This window comes from Cryptomeria japonica, chromosome 9, assembly GCF_030272615.1.
Source record: "Cryptomeria japonica chromosome 9, Sugi_1.0, whole genome shotgun sequence".
NCBI lineage: Eukaryota > Viridiplantae > Streptophyta > Pinopsida > Cupressales > Cupressaceae > Cryptomeria > Cryptomeria japonica.
Genome location: NC_081413.1, coordinates 737,333,134 through 737,356,268, shown reverse-complemented (window position 1 = coordinate 737,356,268; position 23,135 = coordinate 737,333,134). Strand labels below are relative to the sequence as shown.

Genomic DNA, 23,135 nt, shown 5'->3' with positions numbered 1-23,135 from the left:
GAAACTAAACTGTTCTTTTATTTACATGCAATATAAGCATGACAGCATTTAGTTAAATAACGAAGATACATTTTATCATGAGTATCCATAATTTGACTTGTGTGCCTGGAAAGGCTTAAAAAAATTCTTCTTCCCAGTCACTGGCATTTCTGGTGAACTCCATACAACCTTTGCATCATGTTTAAGAGATTTGATAAAGTGGTCAACATCATAAATACCTGCAAAGCCATCATTATATATGATCATTAAGACTTGGTGAAATGTATATGATTCCCAGGAAACATGTTTAGAAGAACCATTTACATCATCGATCACTTGAAAGAATCCTAAGAATAACTGATTGATAAAGCATCCTTTACAAAATTCCAATAGTGAATATAGTAAAGCAATGGGCATTTGATGAAGATATATTTTTCAAATTGTTAAACGTTGTTAGTGGAGCACAATGAGTGCTGAGTTAACAAAAAAACTAATCCATCCTAGATCAATTATGCACCGTGCATAATTGATTTTCCATCCAAAGAATGATTCAAAAGACTTTTAGTGGACAACACATCCAGACCATTTATATCAGAGGATTGATTTTTCACAACTTCCATGAATTTTATGGTAGGACACTTATGCTCAACACTCTCTGTAGAAATTTGGCAGAAACATTCAGGCCACGGATTTGTATAAAATGACTCTGGATGAATCCGCTTGTGTGGACCACCAAATGGTGTCTTCTGCATTACTAGCCTCACCAGGGCTTCGAAGTTCCGAGTGCGGGATCTCTCACGATCAATAAAAATTGGAGCCAGTGCTTTTCTATCAGGTTGAATGGTGGACCGAAAACCATAATATAGACGGTGTCCCAATAAATTATTGGCAAAGTTACTAGGACCATCATATGTTGGCATGAATATGTCCGAAAGAAGACAGACCATGTAATCAACTGCAGGGCCCAGTAACCCCCTTCCATCTGCTTTTACTGCTGCCAAATCCTTAGCAGAGGCGACTGTGCTCCGATTTTCCAGGTGAGGAAACAAGGCATGCAAGGGCTTCATGAAACGTTGACCACCAAATAGTTCGCCAGCAGCCAAATATATGCGAGTTGAATTATCAAATCCCATGGCATTAAGTATAAGGCCAACCTGAAATTTTCAATATGTCCACAGATGAGTTGCAAAGAAGATCAAGATCTCCACATTAATCTTAAGAATTACTTAAAAAAATATAAATTAAAGAGCATGGCCTAAGTTGGAAAAATAATGAACTCTAGATGCAGGTCTCTATCAATAGAATGAGACCTTTCTGGTTCTACAAATTTTATGTGGCCTGTGTAGGTTACATGGGACGGCATTTATGATTGCATATCTAGGTTGATGAATGATTAATATGCATATTAACAGGTTAAGTGTCAACATTAACTGGGATTTTACCTGTGTGTGCTTTTAGGCATCTCATGGTGACTAGTATTTGTAATTTCCTCATTAAGTATGTTTTACAGTAATAACATTTTTTCCTTCATGCATGTTGGTAAAAATTACAAAGGCAAGGGGGCCACTCAGCACACATGCAACTCTAATTGTAAGCATTTGTTAGTAGGGGAGCAGGATGATGAATTTAATTTGCTGCTTTGGGTTTTTAACCCTCTAGCCTATTTCCCCATTGGCAAAAGCTTTTAAATCTAATCTCTTTCCCCAATGGCAAAGCTTTTGAAGCATTTAGTGCTTTAGAAAATTTTAAAATAATGAAAAAACAGTAGTTACCTTTGGAGGCCAAAAACAAAACACACACAGCAAATGACATATATATAAAGGGAAGTTGCACAAGAAAGAAAGAGAGAAATGGAGAGGAGGTGAGTACCTCCTCTGGAGTTAACGGACATTTTCCAATAATTCTCCTTTCAGAATATACAAGTCGTTTCTCTGCAAAATTTTGCTCTCTGTACTTCCTCAAGATAGCCTGTTCCTCTGGAGCAAAGATATCAAAGCACCTGAACATCAGAACAAGCAGCATAACATCAAAAAGAGAATGTAAGATAAACTTGTATCTTAATATGATTATTTAAAGTTGAAAACAAGCTTCTTAGCTTCCACAATCATGTAGAAATATCTCAGCAGGTATGGTATTAGCTGCTTCAAATCTTGAACGTATAGTCTTTGTTTTTATGCCACCAAAAAGAAATAGGTGTCCACTGCCTACTAATTTGCATATCATAAAATTTTCATGAAGATATTTCTAGTTCTAGTTCAATATGCAATCTATAAAGTCGTAAATTTTGCAGATGCTTGGAGGATACTCCTCCAGGCTATCATTAGACAATGAAACTGTCTATTTCAACGTTTGAATACATAAACTATATACCTAACTTAGTTCCTATATATATATAGGAAAGCTAATTGGATTAGGGTTGGATAAAAGTAACTAAAGTAAGTTCTGTCAAGTTGAATTTTGATTGCTCATCTCAGTGCGACCCTGGCTTTGCTGGTGCAGAGGTTGTTTTAAGATCCCCAGGGATCTTTTCTTAAAGGAGGATCTTTCTTTCTCGGTTCTAAGGTTTGAATTTGCAGCATTGTCTCAATGTAAAACTCTAGAAGTTGAGGACTCTCAAATTGTTATTAATAGCTGCAAAATAGTTTGCTTAAGGATTGGAAGCTCAAAAGAATTGTGGGAATGTTTGGTAATTGGGGGCCATCTTAAAAATATTGTATTCCCTTATCGCTTTAAAGAATCCAATAACGTGGCAGACAGGTTAGCTAATGAAGTTTTATCCTAACTCCATTCTCATCTACATTCAGTCCAGTTGCCTCTTATTGGGAGATAGAAACGCAAATTCATCCAAAGGTAAGCATGGGGTTTTTTTTAAGCCCAGTTATGATAGAATCACTCTTTAGGAATAGCCTTTTCACTTCAATTTTATTTTGTCCTCCCTATCTAATGATGAGCACATTTATCATCCAGGTGTACAAAATGGTCATGATCTATTGCCTCCTTCAATTTTAACGTGATTTCTATGCACATGAAACTTGTCCTGCTAGTGCTAGCTATAGAGTGGCAAAAAAAATTTGGTTGGATCCTATTTTATAACAGCTATGGATTGGTATTTTTCACTTGCCTTTATGTGTTGTACATCTACTTCAGTCTGCAAATTCAGTTGGCTCAGTGGTTGCATTGTGCAAGTTCAGTCACAGCGATGGCTGAGGGTAAAAGGCTCCATGTTATTGCTGAGTGTTGTTACGCTTACAAATTTATGCCATACGCACACATACAATCGTCTATTTTGGGCAAACCATTGCAATGGTAGACATGACATAGTATAGTTTGGTTTGTTTCTATGTTGTTTGGGTCTTTGATGCCTAATTTGAGTGTTTATTGTTATTTGTGTTGTTTGGTTTAAATAGCTAGAAAATTCACATTGACGCAAATTAAATGCACAAAATTTTGGCAAACCCAGAGGAACCCAAGTCATGGATCTACTGATCAAAATTTGGCCTTTGTTAACTTTAGCAAATTTGCAAGTCCAACTAGGAAAATCTATTTCTATTTCGACAAATTCAATCTACAAATAGGCGAAAGTGATTATATAAAGGTGAATCCGCTACCAATAAAATCCTACCAAAGAAAGGTAAAAACAACTCACAAACAAGCAAAAGCGCACCTAGTCAGGTGAATCCGCTCAAAGACACTCCCCAACTGTTGGAATCAGGGATCACTGAGAGGGGGGGTGAATCAGTGATCTACCGGTTAGCAAATTTTCTGACTTAACTTTAAACCCCCAGAAGCATAAACATGAAACTGAAATGCAGGAACATAAAACAAACAACCACAAAATCATAACACCAGAATTTTTACGTGGAATCCCAAATGGGAAAAATCACGGTGGGATTTGAACCCACAATATTATTCCACTATGGCCAGTAGAAAAACAATATTACAATATGGGGAATACACAGGCGTTCATGCACACTGCCTATATCTCACTGCTCAAATACAATAAGGGCTACAACCCCAGAAGGCTCACTGTCTTACTGATTGATTACAATGATGAATTAGAGCAAATGAACTCCAAAATAGCATCTACAATGCCTGGATGAGTTCCGGTTGAGTGCCAAAGATACTGACTGTATCACCTCTGTTGTTTTGCTCTGTTCTCTGTCTCAGTCACCTACCAGATCAAGAATGCGCACGTGAAACTCCGCCAAAACGGATTCTCGATCACCACTCGCTCGCATACAATCATACCATCCATCAAAAAGATCTCCCACACCAGTCTTATATATCCGCAATCACAAAATAGATCATTTATCAAGTCAGCGTGCTAATGTGACGTGTAGTCATATGTCGGCTTGACTGGATCACCTAAGGTAAATGTGGATCACCAAAACAATGATAAAATGATGTCTCTATGTCGGCTCAATCATCCCATACACGATTCATGACACCACAATCACCGGAAAGCTTTTAGACTAAAACTGCTTTGTTCAACCTAAAATACCAGTTATCTAGCTACCGGTTGACATCCTCTTCCGGAAATCAAGATCCGTGATTACCAGATGGGAATCTCATGAAGAGTTGCCATCAATGACAACCGTAAACCAATAATCAACCATCAAAAGCCACCGGATGAGTGTCAATTGCCAACCCCAACTGTACTAAGATGAATGAGCAAATGTTCAAGTGAATGCACAAATGTTAAGGCGAATGGGCAAACATTAAGGCAAACGTGTGAATCCTAAGGCAAATGTGCAAACATTTGGTCAAAAGCGCAAGCATTTGGACAAATATGTGAATCCTATAGCGAATGCGCAAAAATTAAGGCAAATGCACAAACATTTAGGTGAATGCACTAATCCTAAGGCAAATACATGAATCCTAATGTGAATGATCGAACATTTGAACAAAAGCACAAACATTTGGGTAAAAGCATGAATTTTGAGGCAAATACACTCCTAAGATCGCAAACATGATGCAAGTGAAAGCATGATTTGATGGGCAAAGGTTGACCTCACTCAAGGGTTAAGTGTGTGCAAATGCTTGATGGAGGATTAGATGAGGATTACAAGAGTAATAAAAAGTGATGGCAGATGTGACAAGTGAGTTGGATTAAATAAATAAATGTGTTTTATTTATTTAATTTATGGGATAGAAGGGTGAGGTAGAATAGCTGTAGATAAATAATTACAATTAATTATTTACCTTAGGCTAGGACTCAAGAAAATAAAGGAAAACGGATTAGGATGAAAACAAAAATAAGGAATATTAATTAAATAATAGATTATTAAATGGATCAAATTATCATGGATTAGGATGACAATACAAATTAGGGATAAATGGATCAAATGTAAATGGTCAATTTTAGGTGTCTACATTTTGCCCCTCTTTAAGATTGTGTTATGATAGATAGCATCATTTCAAAGAAGAATAAAACATAGTGCTTAGAAGAAGATGATTAGATTAGGGGAGATGCCCCAATCATTCGAAGGAGTGATGAGGGAAGATGATGAGAGTGAATATAAGGATGAGCATGTACAAAGCGCACAAGACACAAAACACCCCCTCTTGACTAAATATTAAAAGCCCAAAGGATTTTGGCACTTTATAAATTTAGTGTTGTTTACAATGCAAGTAGGTCCAATGAATTGGAAAATAAAAAATATGAACTTTTGAAGAAAATAGCACTTGATTTCGAGTAATCAATCAAATGGTATTAAAATATTTTATTTTTTTGTCAACAATGACTTTGGGACATTTCTGATTTAGTTTTCACAAAATCTACTTGTGTATGCAAAAGCTAACAAATACCCACAAAGTTTTTCGACATTGTGATCAAAACCTAGAAAACATTTTTCTTCCCAACTTGCAGAAGATGAAATCATGATGTGAATTCAAACTTTGGCTTGCAAGAAAATAGTTGTGCCATTCTATTTTGACAAGCTTTTTGCAAGATCTGCTTAGTATCTGCAAAAACTAACAAATACCAAAAAGGTGTTTTGCTGCTACAAACAAAGCCCAAAAAGTTTTTTCTTGTTTGACGTGCAAAAGATGCAAATCTGATGCAAACAATATGCTTCCAATAAAAAAATCGACAATGAAAGTATGCATACACTAATGTTTTCAAAAAATAACCCAGAGAAAATAAACAAACCAACCCCAAATTCCAAAACAGCTCTAATACCAAGTAGAAATCACCAAGATCACTGGAATGAATGCCCATAATGACAAGCCACATAAGATAAACAAATGCACACTCTTACTATGAGATTGAAAATACAAAATATGCAAAGCAATACTTGAATGGATCAATGAATTAACTCACAATATGGAGTGCATATAAAGTAACAGATGTCTAAAAATGGTGATGCCTAAAAATAGGCATGTAACCACTTAATTTAGAACTAGTTTGAAAAAGTAAATGGGTGTCTAAAAATAACACATGGCTAAGAATAGACACATAACCCTTAGCACTCCTGAGCAAGCTTAACTCATACGCTAACAAAAAGAGCCACCTCAAGGGTCAAGATAAAGGAGCTACGGAAAATCAAATTGCTGAAGCCATCTTTCAATGGCAAATATCCAGCATCAGGATCTACACACTTTCAAGTTTCTACCAAAATAAGACTAAAGAGTAATAATAAACTCTGAAAGTGATCAAATGATTACCTCGCAGAAAAAGATAGTTTGTGCTCAATAGAAATCAACTTTGTTTAGTAAGCCTCCTTAGGAATCTCAATATGATTCCTGTCTACACAATGGCAGAAGAATTGCAAAGTCCAATTCCATGAAATTATATGGTTGATGTATTTTGTCCAAAAGCATATTTAATAATTTAACAGAAAAACAATAAAATCTAACTGATTAGGGTGTTTTGGACTGCAGGTACCCTTTGCACCTAAATGGTGGGAAAAATGCTGGAAGGACTTGGATACAGCAAGAGCCAGCAGCATAAGTGGAAAGCTTATAACTGTGTGTATTAATGTAACACAGTGAGCTCTGTCATCCTTCCCAGGTTAAAAGGGGAGTCATTCTTCCCCAATATTACAAAATCAAAAACTAAATGATTATGATGCCAGTTAGGAACAACTAGCTTTGCTAAACCAGAGAACTCTGCTTTCACTTGTGCTGTTCAAACAAGCACTTCTGCTTCATTTTCCTTTTAAAGTGGCAGTTTTTACTCCCTCTAGCTTATAGATCACAGTTAATGCAGCCCAAGCTTCCAATAAAATATAGTATGAGTTCAACCTCCATTATGAATGTGATCTGCTGAAGAAGAGATCGGACTGCTGAAGATGAACACGATATGCTGAAGAATGATATACACAATCTGCTGTAGGATGTAGTCTTCGATATGCTAATGGATGACCACAATCTGCTTATATAGTTCGAACTGCTGAATAATGATTGTTGATTCGATGCCATTTGAGGGAGAGATGCAATCTACATATATACCCGACTATGTGTGCATTCAACCAGCACCTCCATCCAAGAGTCGGCTTCTTTACTAAGCAAAATGACTCTTCGTTAATGATTATAATCAACACATCTTCCAAGGGTCGGCTCCTTATACAATTAGTTATCTTATGTTAACAAACCGATTCAATATAGGAGTTGGCAATGTACATAAATCGAACAAATTAAATGTGTAGGCCGATAGGCCAATTGCACATTTACATTTGCTATGTCGGCCTTGAAGGAGTCCGACCATAGCTATTACCATTAACACTCCCTCTTAGCTAGGGAGGAATCCTTCTCAATATCTGAATCACATAGTGACACCCACCATGGCTTCTCCCATAGGGTGGGTCCATCATGGCTACTCCCATGAATGGAAATGCAAATGAACACAAGTGCTTATCACGGAATCACTCAACGTGATGTCCTTATCTCATCATGATGTTCACATGGCTACTCCCAGAGGATGAATAAACACAAGTGCTAAGTCATGGAATTTCTCTCATGACATCCACCATGGCTACTCCCAGAGGGTGGATCCACCATACCTACTCGCAGAGGGTGGAACAAGGGCTTACACCTCAAACTTCTCTCACGGAGAAGAATGCATTAACAAGGGCTTGCACCTCAAACTTCTCTATCACAGAGAAGAATGCATTATAGGACATCACAAGAAATCACTGATGCTGAGACTCCCTCTCAACAAGAGCTTTATTCTCCACAACTCCAAGCTTGTCTCCAAAATGCACAAACTTCACTTTGGCAAGAGGCTTGGTGAGAATGTCAGCCATTTGTTCCTCAATACAAATGTATCTCAACTGAACAACATTCCTCTATACCATATCTCTGATGTAGTGGTACTGGATCTCAACATGCTTTGTTTTGTCATGGAACACTGGATTAACCGATAGCTTCACACAACTTTGGTTATCACAATGAATAGTGGTAGGCTCCAATGTTTGTCCAAACAGTCCTGCAAGGAGCTTCCGAAGCCACACTACTTCGCAAGCTGCCACACATGCTGCAATGTATTCAGCCTCTGCAGTGCTTAGTGCCACTGAAGACTGCTTCCTACTACACCGGGAAATCATAGCAGATCCCCAACTAAGCAACAATCAGAGGTGCTCTTCCGATCAGTAACACTCCCTGCCCAATCAGAATTAGAATAGCCTTCTAAATTTAGGTCCACACAGGAAGAATATTTTAAGCCATATCCAACTGTGCCACGCATGTATCTCAAGATATGCTTCGCTGCAACTAGATGTATCTGTCTTTGTTCACACATGAAGTGACTAAGTGCACTCACTGCATAGCAAATATCCAGACGAGTGTTAACTAGATACATCAAGGATCCAATCAACTGTCTGTACATAGTAGGATCCACAAGATCTGAACTAGTTGAAACTTCCCTCAATTTCTTCAAGTTAGTTTCCATCGGTGTAGACATAGACTTACAATCTAACATTCCAAATCTCTTCAAGATGTCAATGGTGTATTTTCCTTGACATGGGATGATCTCATTAGGCCTTTTCCATACTTCCAAACCTAGAAAGAAATGCACGAGTCCTAGGTCCTGTTGTGAGGTATTCACACATCAGCCCATTACAAATGGGGACCCCCACTTTTCGCTTTTTAGGATTGGCCCTTTTTGCTCAGTCCTAGGTTGTCTTAGGGTCTTAGCTATTAATCTTTGCATTAAAGGGATAAAAAATTTTGAGTGGCCAGAGAATTCATCAACTCAGGTGGAAAGGAATTGAATGAGAAGTCTTCCCTAGGGTCACTTTTGATAATTAATTTGACATGGACATTGAAATGACTCAAGAATTGGAAGTTTGGATGAATAAAGTATAGCCAAGGGCGAATGTCCTCCCAAAGGTCCTAGAGCAAGCTTGAGTCTTGTCCTCCTGTTGTGACCATTTCACACATCGCCCCATTAAAATGGGGACCCCCTCATTTTGCTCGGTTTTGCCTGTTCTTCTCTCTGCTTTTAGGGTTTTGAGTAAGTGAGTGAGTCGTCTGGACTAGGGCTAAGCCTTAGGGTTTCCTTTTTTTTGATATTTTCAAGCTGCAGTCTAGTCAAATTTTGAAAGATTATTGAGCATCCTCGCGTGGATTGCAATTTTGAAATAGGATGAGTCTGTCAGGATGTCAGGTGTGTCTGTCTAGGTCCAGTCGGAATTTTGAAAGCAAGTTCAAATTTTACCTAAGTGTTAATGATGGAATTGTGCAATCTTGTCCAGGTGAATTTGGACCAAATTTTGGAAAGTTTGATAATTGACCCCTGGCCTTGGAGATGACCTAATTATGCCTTGTGAAGTGACTGAAAGCCTAAATTCTTGATATTTTGGCCTATAGAGGTAAAATCGCTCCTGTCCCTCACCCAGGGACCAGGGCGAAATTGGTATTTTATGCATCTTGGTTATTGACTTATTTCATTTGTCTTGTGCAGGGTCGCCAGGAGATACAATCGAGCATGAATTGAAGATTTGGAAGATTTTTTTTGAGACTCAAAATGGCAAATTTTTAAGGTTTAAGGCCAAATCGCTCCTGTCCCTCTCCCAGGGACTAGGGCGAAATGGTTTACTTAGGGCATTTTTGGCCTTAGTTGATCAAACTGGAGCATCAAGAACGCAATAAGGGATGAAATCAACATAATGGAGCACCCAGACTTAGTCGTTTGCAATGAAAAGTTGAACATTTGACCTTAAGGACAAAAAATCGCTCCTGTCCCTCACTAAAGGACCGGAGCTTGTTTCTCAAAGTTGCACTGTCCTTGCAGGGCCAAGACAATTTTTGGATTGGAAGAGATCAAGGAGGGCATGTTTTGTCCATTGAATATAATCTGAAGTAATTTGCAAACAAGGAAATATGCTAAGATGACAAAATCGCTCCTGTCCCTCACTGAAGGACCGGAGCTTGAACTCCAAGTTTGCCTTATTCTTGCAAGATTAAATGATTTCGCGATTTGGAAGAGATCAAGTAAAGTACGTTTTGCCCATTGAATATAACTTGAATGGACCACGAAGGAGAAAATCGACCCAAGGTACAAGTTCGCTCCTGTCCCTCTCCCAGGGACCAGGGCGATTTTCAAATGAAGCTCCTCTCCCTCTCCAAGGGACCAGAGCGATTTTCTCAAAGGACAAGTTTTGGACCAAGGAAAGGCGAATTTCAAGCTTGAGATGAAGGAAAGGCAACCCAACCAATCCGTCAAAGATGATTTTGAAAGTTGGCAAAACACAAATAAGCTTATAAATGCAAGTTCGCTCCTGTCCCTCTCCAAGGGACCAGGGCGAAATCTTGGTTATCTAGCATTCCCTTCCGAATTTGGTTGAGTCCAGGCCAAGGCACATGATGGTAAAGATGTTTGGAATGCCTCAAAGAAGAACGAAGTTGTAAATAACCCGAGAACTTGATGGAATTGCCCAAGGCGCTCCTGTCCCTCTCCCAGGGACCAGAGCGAAATCCTCAAATTTGCCTTATTGCCTAGTATTTTGGAGTACTACTATCGTTTGCAAGACTCAAGAAGGAATAAGAAACAACGTTTTTCGCTTTGAAGGCAATTGGAAGTTGATATGATCAAGGGTTCGCACAAAGAACAAAATGGCTCTCCTGTCCTTCAGTCAAGGACCAAAGCGATTTCAATAAAGTCAACCATTCCCTTCAAAAACTACGTCAAGGCAAGGTCATGCAAGACCCCAAATGTCTTTAGGAAGATGATAAACAAGGAATTGACCCCAAGACTCGACAAGTTTTGGCTAAAATGTAAAGTTCGCTCCTGTCCCTCAGTCAAGGACCAGGGCGAAAATCTCCAGAATATCAAGTTTGCTTTGCAAAGGACAAGATTGGCATGCGTAGAACAAACAAGGATGATCATTGCCTACCTCGCAAGTTGATTTGACGATTTAAAAAACAAGGACCAAGGAGTTAAAGCAAAAATCGCTCCTGTCCCTCACCAAGGGACCAGGGCGAAAATGGTTTAAAAGGCATTCATTCAAAAAATTGAATAGATCAAACTCCAAGCTACGAATGAAGACCCCATTTTGGACGTAAAGGAAGTGACTTTGAACGTGAAAATCAATCCAAAATGCATGAGCGCTCCTGTCCCTCTCCCAGGGACCAAAGCGATATTGATTAATGTCCCAAATTCCTCCCATGTTTAGGCGCCAAGAATTTTTGAATTACATTAAGTGCTAATTTCGATAAACTTTGAAATATTTAATTAAATTGGCATTTAAAAATAGCGCATAAGGCATTTAATAATTAATTTAGCCTTTTAAAAAATCGAAATTATTAATTACAAAGGCATTTAAATTAATTAATTATTAAATTAAATAAAAAGGGAGAGCGCTTGGGGTTATATTTTTATATTTTTACAAAAGTCGGCCTCCTCTTTATTTAAATTTTGTTTATTATTTGCCTTATTTCCAAAAGTCCGCCTATGTGAGAATAAGGAGATGAGCGCCTATATAAGAAGGGTACTTTGAAGTATTTTTAAACATCATTCAATCATTGTTACATGCGATTTTGGAGAAGCAATAGAGGGAGTGAATTTTGATCCAAGGAGAGGAGCGAAATTTCCATCCAAGGAGGAGTGCGAACTTTGTTTGTGGTTAGAGGTGGAGCGGATTTTCCTTTAAGGCGTTGAAGACCCCAAGGGTGGTGAAGTTGATAAAGGAGGCGCATTTGCTAGGAGAAGCTCACGTTGAAGACTCCAATCTTCATTTTGCCTAGGCGAATTTCCTAATTTTGCATCTTTTTTTAGAGTTAGTTCTCAAGAAGGGTATGGCAAGATCTCCCTTGTCCAAATTTTGAATTTTGAATCGTCCTAGCCCCAATTTTGAATTTTGAATTTTGAATCTTGAATTCCAAAATTGCATCGTTATATTTAGGAAATGATAATTCAAGGATTTATCATGAAGTTTCCTAAATTTAAATTTTAATCTATATTTCTATATTGCAAAATCTATTACTCATTATGAAATGTTGTGTAGGTGTCACGATGGCGACCCCAAAGGCAGGAGCATCTACCAGTCGTCCAGCCCTCATGAAGGAAGATCAAAAGAACGAAGAATTGGAGACCAAGATCGTGTCGAAGTGGAGCAACATTGGAGATAACAACTTGGGAAACTTCAGTACGAAAAAGTTTCGAGAGGTCCCTTACATTGGCAAGCCATCACCTGTCGCAAGGAGAATAATTGAAAGTGGCATTATCAAGGCAGTCGGCTTCCCTCCAGCAATCCAGTGCCATGAGTTGATGATCGAGTGTGCTCGCCATTATGATCCACAGTCCAGATCGATCGTGTCCAAGGAAGCAAACACTTTGGCTTATCTTTCAGAGGAGGCTATCAGTGAAGCTCTTCACCTGCCAGAACATAAAGATATGATTTATAAAAGCTTAGAAGGAGCCAGGTCCATGTACGAAGATGATCCAGACACTTGCTTGAGCATCATCAACAAGAATTGGTTACTCAAGAGTCGTCCTCGCCTGAGCAAGATTCCGAACACACCACATAGGATCGACTTCCAGGAGGAGTATAGAGATTTGATAACATTACTCAACCGAGTTACAGGGGCTCCTCAAGCCTTCTATTTTGAGAAGTGGATGTTCTACTTCATCCAAGTGATAGTTCAAGGAAAAGGAACAATTTATTGGGCTAGAATGATTAGCCATTGCTTGGACGTGCAGTTAAGAAGACTGAAGGCTACCAAGTCTTTTCACATGAGTTCATACATCATATATGCCTTGATCAAGAGTTTTGAATATGCAGGACTACCTCACAGAGGAGTGATCAGGAGAGGGCTCGGGGAAGTCAGAGTTTGTGATTCCTATGTTCATTTGCATCATCCTCCAGGAAGTGACTACAAGTTAGTCAATGATACCTTCACGATGAACATCACCACGACATTGCAAGGCGGGATTCACAATCGGCTATCTCAAGATGCACAAGAGCTTGTAAAGAGGTACGGTGCTTGGTTCATCCAATTTCAGAAGTTTACATATATTAGAGTTCATGGATGTCCTTCACCTCCCTACATGTTGCCGAGATATCCGACAGACAGAATAGTGTTACTTGAGGTAACTAGACAGTTGGCAGCTTATGCGAAGGCATTCAGACACAGGCATGGAAATGGAGTTCCTGTTCCTATCATACTAGGAAATTCAGTTGAGGTATGTCCTAATGCTCTAGCCATGGATGATGCAAAAAAGGAGTTAGCTTTATATTCATTTTCATTCTTTGCCTTGAGAGAGAGTTTTGATCCTTATGGGTATATAGAGGAGCCAGTCGGAAGGAAATACAGACATGAACCTCAGGTAGAGGACTTTGTGATGAATCTCTCAGATGATCTTGAAGTGAAAAGAAAGATGCATTCCAGATTGCCTTTAGACTTCTCCTTGCTGATGGTCCTTGCTTACCTTGTCCTTGCTGATTTGCATACCTTCTCCTTGCTGATGGTCATTAAGCGGATTTTAATATGTCTTTGCCTTGTCTTTAGAAGGGTCAAAAAGCGAATTTGGAGCTATCCTTAGGCTGGTCACCAAGCAAACTTGATTATTATGGGGCATGTCCTTGCTAAGGACATGGAGCAAACTTGAGTAAATGTCTTAGAGAAAACTTTGTTATGCCCCGTCCTTACCTTGGTCCAAGAGCGAAGTTAATCATTTTGAGCATGTCCTTACCTTGGACCAAGAGCAAAATTAGTCATGTCATATCCTTAGAAGAGTCCAAGAACGAACTTGACCCTATCCTTAGGAAGTTCACAGAGCAAAATTTGCAATATAAGTCTTGTCCCTAGTAAGGACATAGAGCGAAATGCATTATGACTCTTGTCCTTAGGCCATTCATAGAGCGAATTTGATCATTTTAGGTCCCTTCCTTGGAAAGGACAAGGAGCAAACTGCTTGTCTTGGTCTTGACCGCCCAAATGACATGAAGAAAATTGATGAGTGCAAAGGTCATCCAGCGAATTGGTATAGGTCATGTCCTTAAGAAGGTCACAAAGCGAAATTTGCACTTTAGGGCTTGTCCCTAGCCAGGCCAGAGAGCGAAGTTTATATCTTAACTTTGTCCTTACCAAGGACAGTGAGCGAATTTCCATTTAGATCCTGTCATTAGCAAGGACAAAGGGTGAATTTCATTAAAGGAGTCTTGTCCTCTCAAAAGTCAGTGAGCGAATTTATGATATATAGGTCTTGTCCTTGAGAAGGACAGTGAGCGAACTTTGGTATAGGTCCTGTCCTTAGGAAGGACAGAGAGCGAGTTTTATCAAGGTATGTACCTCACACAGCTTCTAGAGCGAATTCCATTATGCATGTACCTCATACACCTAAAGCGAATTTCAAAGATGTACCTTGCAAGAGTTTTAGAACGAATTTTGTATTTCAAATTCCAAGAAGAGAAGTTCAAGGTAAGAAGTCGGCTATCATAAAGAAGCTTTTTGTTATTTATTTTACCAAGTTGGCTATCGTAAAGAAGCTTTTTGTTATTTACTTTACCAAGTCGGCCTATTACTCCCAAGGACATGTCTCTTACCCTAAATCGCATATAAAGGGAAGGTCAAATCAATCATTCTAAGCATCAATTCAAACATTTTTCTCTCCATCAGTGGCAGGTCAGCGAATTACTCCAGCAAGACAATGAATTTAATCAGCATATTTGCAAATTTCATCCAGCATATAGGCAAAATTTATCATTGAAGATGCGAGTCTGATGTCTTGAGAAGGCGAATTTATCATTTAAGTATTGAGGAAAAGTGAATTTGCTCAGCTAGGAAGCCTATCAACCAGCAAATTCATCTTTAGACAGCCCAAATTTGCTGTAGGATATTCAAATTACGCAATTAACTTGCTAATTGCAATCATTCAAAATCAGAGATTGTGTCAAAATTAAGAGATTATATAAGCTACATATCATATGAGTTTGATACTATACTTGCTTTGTTTTGCAGATATAAAAGGGAAGATCATGCAGCCATCATAAAGCAAGAGACACAAGCAAGGATGGAGGGATGACTCGATCATGACAAACACTTCCTATCATCACTATGCAAGACCAAGGACAAGATACAAGGGGACTACTTCAAGAAGCTTCATCAGCATCAAGAACACCTCAAATGTATGAAGAAGACTTAAAGTACTACTAAGTTGAAAAACTTCAAGTGTTCAACAATTGCAAGCAATAGCGGGTTATCTTCAAGGTTTTCATTCCATCACATCGACATGGAGAGATCATAAGATGGCGAAGGAGAGATTGTGCAATCACTCCAAGAAACACAAGGATGGAAGAAAGACTTAGCTATATCAATACTTTCCATCACCACTACTTTGAGCGAGCTATATAATGTTGAGTATCAAGACATATCTCTCAACATCCCTTCATGATGACAAGTCAACTCTACAAGTGCAAGTTGAGGTGGAATCCTAGTCATCGTCCCAGTCACCACTCACCAATCAGGGAAGGTCTACATCAGCTTGTCTAGATACAATGTATTTGATTCTTCCATGATGGCACAAACTTTGAGGCACCTACCCTTGATATATATTGGTCCGCACTCATGGAATGTAATTTTCTCATTGGCTAAAGAGAGTTTGTTGTAACAAACCCTAATTACCACTCACCAATCAGGGAAGGCCTACATCAGCATGTCTAGATACAATGTATTTGATTCTTCCATGATGGCACCAACTTTGAGGCACCTACCCTTGATATATATTGGTCCGCACTCATGGAATGTAATTTTCTCATTGGCTAAAGAGAGTTTGTTGTAACAAACCCTAATTAGGATTTTCATTGTAAAATCCTGGCCATTGATCTCAAATTGATCTGAGTCGTTGAATTGTATTGAGAGCACTATAAAAGGCTCAAGCTCTTCATTTGTAAAGGTTAATAGCTAATAGCAGTTGTTAATAGTCAATAGATAGTCTAAAGAGAATAGAATAGAAGTTAGAGTAAAGTAGGAGGGTGTTGATGTGTTTTTTATGCACATGCGAACACAGAATAAAATACCTAAAGGTACCTTATCCTCTCTTGAACAAAGTTTCCCAACTGCTGAAGATCTCACCGAAGGATCAGTTGGAGTAACTCCAAGGTTCTGATATGTAGGTTCTCTACGTGTGGATAAGCACCAGTGGTCGTTGTGTTTGCTGTTTTACAAGGGGCCTTACGTACTTTCTGGGAAAACTTGTTCTTGCAACTACTTTTCAATGAGGAAACTGAATTCTCCTAATACTAACTGATGTTTCAAAAAGGTCAAAAGATAAGGGCTTTAAGGAGGCGATACTAAACTAATCCTAAGAATGACTAAATGAGAACTGGTCTTAGCAAAGCTCTACCAATTTCAGTATTGCCAAAAGATTACAACTCTACTGGAATTGGTGTGATCTTCTAAGGGGATTCAATGATTTTCAAATCATCAATGGGATAGATATTATCACTAAGATACATATCAATATCTCCAATAATGATTGAACTCTTAAACAATCTTAATATCTCCAGTTGACCACACAAGGCGTGTTTACAATCAGTAAGGAGCTAGTGGTTTGGACCATGAGTTTTACAAAAGATCAAACACAACATTTGTCCTTCAATCTAATTCTAAAACTTAAATATTATCTCTACTAAGAGTGATTCAAGAAGATAAACAACCATGAAGATAGCCACAAGGATAGCAATAAAACACCATAACTTCAATATTTCATTGATCTCATAGCAAAATAAAACAACAATTGTTTAACTTTCTCTCTTCACTACTTCTTTCTCTATTGTTAACAATCTTAATCTTATTTCTCTTTTCTCTGACTCTAACCCTTTAAAATGAATTGAGTGAGGGCTTATATAACACTCTCAAATACAATGAACGGCCTAGATCTAAAGAAGATCAAAGGCTGAGATTTTGACACCTAAACCCTAATTAGGGTTTGTTACAAAAAGAACCCCATTTAGATAAACATTATCAATCCATAGCCAATAGAAATTGGCACAAAGAACGAGGAAACATAGCCCAATGGGAATAAAGTTGCCACATCATCTTACAACAACTTCTCATCTAGAATTTTGTTCCCTTTTCTATGCTCTTTTTTGGCATATTCAATGAATCTGGACGTAATCCCCTCAATCTCAGCAATGGGAATCTCATGCAGGTTCTTCATTCGCTCTTCCAGATGAAGGACTTGATCAAAAGCTGCGAGAAGAGTCATCTCCCATCCAGGCTCTAGCTCTTTTGTCTTTTCGATCAGGAACATAGTAGCATACATCTGATCTCGCTGCTTTTCTGTAACCATGTTCTCTTCTTTACAAAAAATAATCTTGATCCTGTCTTCCAATTCTTGGATATCCACATATGTTTCGATCTCTATCCTTTTGTCGAGGATTGTACATAACACATCAAACACCTTATCCTAAATAGGGTGGATAGTGCCTTCAACTCGGCTGCATTTGTTATTGATGTCTTCGAAAAGAACTTCCTTTATTTGGAGCAAAGTTGACCATTGCAGAAGGTTATGGGTTCCTCCATCCATTATCTTCTCTTGTGCTAAAATCTGCCTTGACATCCTTCTTATCACTTGCAAGACCGAGATGACAATGTCTCTAGTGTGAGTGAATGCATCCACAGTTATCAATAGATTATGAATGATCTCAAGGACTTGGATAGCCCGATGAACTGTCTTCATCATTCTTGTTACAAATTCAATGGCTACCTTGTAAGATTCATCAATCCATGAACTCATGAGTTGGGCTAAGTTCTTCATCCTTTCTGCCTCATTTATTGATTCAGGAGGAAGTGCATGCAAAGGTGATATTGCTGGATCTTGTCGCCTTAATGGTTGATTAAGGTGGCTAAAATAATTCCTCCAAGCACTAACCTCCCTTTCTAGCTTCTTATTATTTTCCATTTCTTCTTTGAGTTTGTCATTAAGTGCTCTCACTGAATCAGTTGCTTCTTCCATGGCCTGCTCCGAGGTAAGTGGACCAAGATCAAATGTCTCTAGATCATATTCCTCTGCCATAATCTCATCCTCATAATTGTCCACTACTGGTGTGGCTACCTGTATCTTCCTGGATCCTGCATCATCTCTAATTACCTTTGACATCTTTGTAGCCTTCTTCTTTTCGATTTCTTCTTGGGAATTTCCTATGACACTTTGCAAGTCGAATACTTGTTCTTCCTCTTCAACCACAACTACCCTTGTCAGTCTTTCTTTTAGCCAATCTGGAATGGAAGACTTTCTTTCCCTTACCTGTATTTCATTAGGGAGAGGTCCATCGTCTCTGAAAGAAGATGTTGCTTCATCATCATTCTTTTCTTCTTGTTGTTCATTAGCACCAACCTAGAGAGATTGACTTGATGAGTGTTGAGGTGTTCGTCCTTTGCCTTGTTTATCATTCTGCACCATGGATTCCATGGACTCGTCAATTTCATACACTATCTCTCTTTGATCTTCTCCTTGACTTATCTCTTTTTCATGTCTAGAAGACATACTCGATGGATGATCAGTATTCACTTTTTGTTTCTTCTTGGAAGGTTCTCTCTTCTCAGGTCCTTCCTTTCTCTTTGATCCCTTGGAATGAGAAGTGTTCTCACGCACACTTGCTTCCCCTTCTTCTGTTCTTGTTTCTAGGGTGAATGTCATGGTTGTATTCTGCTCCTTCAATTTTTGATGTTGTATGTCCACCCATTTGCGAGTGCAATTTAAAACAGGGTCCATCAATGCTCTTAGGTCTGCAACTTCTTGCTCATTCCAATCTATCTTCACTTCTTTATCTTCTTTCTCATAGGACGATTGGAGATATCTACCACTGTCTTGGGATTGATCGGCTACTCTATAAACCTTACATTTCCGGATAAGATCCAAGGGTAATCAAGAATGCATCTTTCTTTTCACCTCTACATCATCCTGGACATTCATCCAAAAGTCCTCCACTTGAAACTCATGTTTGTACTTCTTCCCAATTGTCTCTTCCATATGACCATGAGGATCAAAATTCTCTCTTGAGGCAAAGGATGTGAATGAATACAGAGATAATTCCTTTTCTGCATCTTCTGCGGCTTGAGAATTAGGACACACTTCAATTGAATTTCCCAGTAAAATAGGTACAGGGATACCGTTTCCATGCTTATGTCTTGATGCTTTAGCATAAGCAGCCAACTGTCTAGTCACTTCCAGTAGTATTATTTTGTCTATAGGATATCTCGGCAACATGTAGGGAGGTGAAGGACATCCATGGACCCTGATGTAGGTGAATTTTGGAAATTGAATAAACCATGCACCATGTTTCTTCACGAGCTCCTGTGCCTCCGAAAACAGTCGGTGGTGAATCCCTCCTTGCAATGTCCTAGTGATATACATTGTGAAGGTGTCAGTGACTAGCTTGTAGTCATTCCTTGGCAGATGATGCAGTTGAACATTAGAATCACATGCTCTTATTTCTCCTAGTCCCCTCCCAACAACTCCTCTGTGTGGTAGCCCTACATACTCAAAACTTCTTACTAAGGAACATATTACATATGAACTCATGTGGAATGACTTAGTAGGGACTAGCCTCCTCAACTGCACGTCTAGGTTGTTGCTAATGATTCTAGCCCAATTGAGCATTCATTTTCCTTGGACGATCACTTGAATAAAGAAGAACATCCACTTGTCGAAGAAGAAGGCCTGAGAGGCACCTACAACCCGATTGAGCATGGTTATCAAGTCCCTGAAATCTTCTTGGAAATCAATTCTGTGTGGCGTATTAGGTATCTTGTTCAAGCGAGGCCTACTCTTGAGTAACCAATTCTTATTGATGAAGTTTAGACAGGTATCAGGATCATCTCCGTAGATGGACCTAGCTCCTTCCAAGCTCTTGTAGATCATATCTCTCGGCTTCGGGAGATGAAAGGCTTCACTTATAGCTTCTTCTGAAAGATAGGCTAGACAGTTCCATCCTTAGCTATGATTGTCCTTGAATGTGAATCATAGTGCTGAGCACATTCAATCATCAGCTCGTGACATCTAACTACAGGAGGGAAGCATGCGGCCTTGATTATGCCACTCTCAATTATCTTCTTGGCTATGAGTGATGGCTTGCCGATGTAGGGCGCTTCTCGAAACTTCCTCACATTGAAGTTCCCCAGGTTGGTGTCTCTGATATTCCTCCATTTGGACACGATCCTGATCTCCAAATCATCGTTCTTTTGATCTTCTTTGATGAGAGCCTGTCGGGTAGTGGATCCACTGGCCTTGGGGGTCGTCATTTGACACCTACAAAAAGAGGCTCAAGTTAGGTTTAAGTGAAGAATTTTAACTAGGTGACTTGAGACTCATTAAAAAATAAAACTTTTAAAAATTGAGAGCTCTCAAACTAGGCATCACCTAGAAATTAAACTTGATATAGAAAACCTAGCCTTAAGCAAAAATTAAAACTTGGATTAGATCTTCAATATACTTTCAAAAATCTGATTGTAGATACCTTCCCCTTGATTTCTAGCTATCAACTTGAAAAGATGGATAAAAAAAATGAAGATTTGTGCTGGATGAAAGGTCTTTGATCTGCACTTCAAGTTTGCCCTTGATGATTTAGCCTTTACTTAGCCCTTTAATCAGTCCTCATAGATCAGAAATTCGCCTTCCTTTTTGCAGTCTGCTCTGCTATTTCTGCTCCTAAAATTCGCTTTAGGAAAGACACAAATGACTGAATGCTTAAACTTCACAAATCTCTTCCCCTTTATATGGCGATTTCTCCATTTTACCAATAGGCCGACTTCTTAAATGCACAAATAAAATAAAATAAAATCTCCTCCAAGCTGGCTGACTTAGCAATAAAGCTAAAAAAGAATATTTGGGCGCCAAAGGATAAATTTATTAATTTTAAGACTTTAAAAATCAATTAACCCATTTGATAAGTGTCTAATTTAGGCGGATTTGCATTACTCACACAAATGAGGTTTGATTGGCAATTAATGAGAGGGAAATTGTGTCTTGAATATGGTTTGATTTGCAAATTTCTCAAGAGGGTATAGGTAAGCCTAGAAGATGCTAAAGTTTCTTCAAAATTTGATGAAGGCACACTTAGTCTTCATAATCAATAGAATGTTCATGATGTGAGAAACTTCATCTTTCCATACCTTCACAATCTTGATTTTTTCACTACTTCATGTTCTTGTCATCATGACCTTGCAGCTTGCCTTTGCCTAGCTCAAACAAGGTGAAAAATAGACATTTCAAAGGATTTCGCTCTAGACCCTTTGGAAGGGCCAGGAGCAATTTCCGTGATTAGGTCTCAATTGCCTCACTCCTTCACTCTGAATTGCTCTTCAAGGTAAGCATATGCTAGTTTTAGCTCTTCAAAAGCCTAGGGATTCATTTTTGAGCTTCCATCATGGGTGAATTAGGTGATCATGAGAATTTTGCTCTGGACCCTTTGGAAGGGTCAGGAGCGAAATTCATCCCTTAGCTCGAAATTCATACTTCTTGAACTCAAAACTTACTCAAATGCAAGCTTGTGGCAATCTTCAAGTCTAATCTACCTTGATCACTGTCCTGGCTTAACACAAACTTGAAGGAAACATGATATTTTGTGAATTTCACTCTGGACCCTTTGGAAGGGTCAAGAGCGAAATTCAAGTTTTAGGCTTGATATTTCATTTCCTTTACTTCAATACATCTTGCAAGGCAAAATAACATCATTCCATCCTCAAACACGCCCTAGGAATCAAAGCCTTGGCTTCATATAAGGAGAAAATAGTTGATTTGAAGAATTTCGCTCTGGACCCTTTGGAAGGGTCAGGAGCGAAATTCATTCCTTGCTTGTCTTCTCTTACTTAGTTCCATTCTTTTCACTTTGTTTCCCCTTGACTCCCTCATTTGGATCCATTTCTCAACCTGACAACATTTGCTTGATCCCCAAAAGGCCTGAAAGGGAAAATTCGCTCAAAATCATGGCCAGGGATAGGACCTATCTAGGATTTCGCTCTGGACCCTTTGGAAGGGTCAAGAGTGAAATCCTTGTCCTAGCCTAAAATCTACATTTCTCGTGGCCAAAATTCATTCAAGGGCAATCCTAAGGGCTTCTCTCACCTTGGTCTAGGCCTGGCTTGGCAAAAATTTTGGAGGATAGGATGGGTTTTAGGATTTTCGCTCTGGACCCTTTGGAAGGGTCAAGAGCGAAATCCTTGTTTTAGGACAAATTCTACCATGCCTCTCACTTCAACTCACCTCAAAGGTCAAGGAAACTTTGCTTCATTCTTCCCTAAGCCATAAAAACCAAAAGTTTGACTTGATTTGCAAGGAAAATAGGTGATCTTAGGAATTTCACTCTGGACCCTTTGGAAGGGTCAGGAGCGAAATTCTTGGTTTTGCTCAATTCCTTCAAATTCATTGATTACTAGCAACTCAAAGTCATTCCTAAGGACATCCCCAATCTCAATTCATCTTGATCCACACTTGTCTTGGCGTAAAATTAAGAGAAAAGAGAGGTTTTGGGGAATTTCGCTCTGGACCCTTTGGAAGGGTCAAGAGCGAAATTCCCATTCTAGGCTTGATATTTCATCTTTTCAATTCCAATCTTCTCTAGAAGGCAAAAATACATCACACTCCTTGCATCCACGCCATAAGAACCAAGGTCTTGACCTTATCTAAGGAGAAAATGGGTGTTTTCAAGAATTTCGCTCTGGACCCTTTGGAAGGGTCAGGAGCGAAATTCAAGTTTTGAGCTAAAATTCTT

The 23,135-nt window shown here is 38.9% G+C and overlaps 1 protein-coding gene across 3 annotated transcripts in view; it reads right to left on the bottom strand.

Moving 5' to 3' along the window:
- Positions 1 to 315: 315 nt before the first annotated feature.
- Positions 316 to 23,135, bottom strand: part of LOC131038674 (O-fucosyltransferase 1) — a 59,305-nt gene continuing 36,485 nt past the window's right edge. For all 3 annotated transcript variants that reach the window (XM_057971186.2, XM_057971188.2, XM_057971187.2), the window contains 2 exons: positions 1,849 to 1,978; positions 316 to 1,133 (listed from right to left, as the gene is read on the bottom strand). In XM_057971186.2, the coding sequence (XP_057827169.2) occupies positions 489 to 1,133; positions 1,849 to 1,978 (775 nt within the window). In that variant the 3' untranslated portion in view covers positions 316 to 488. The remainder of the gene's footprint in view (positions 1,134 to 1,848; positions 1,979 to 23,135) is intronic.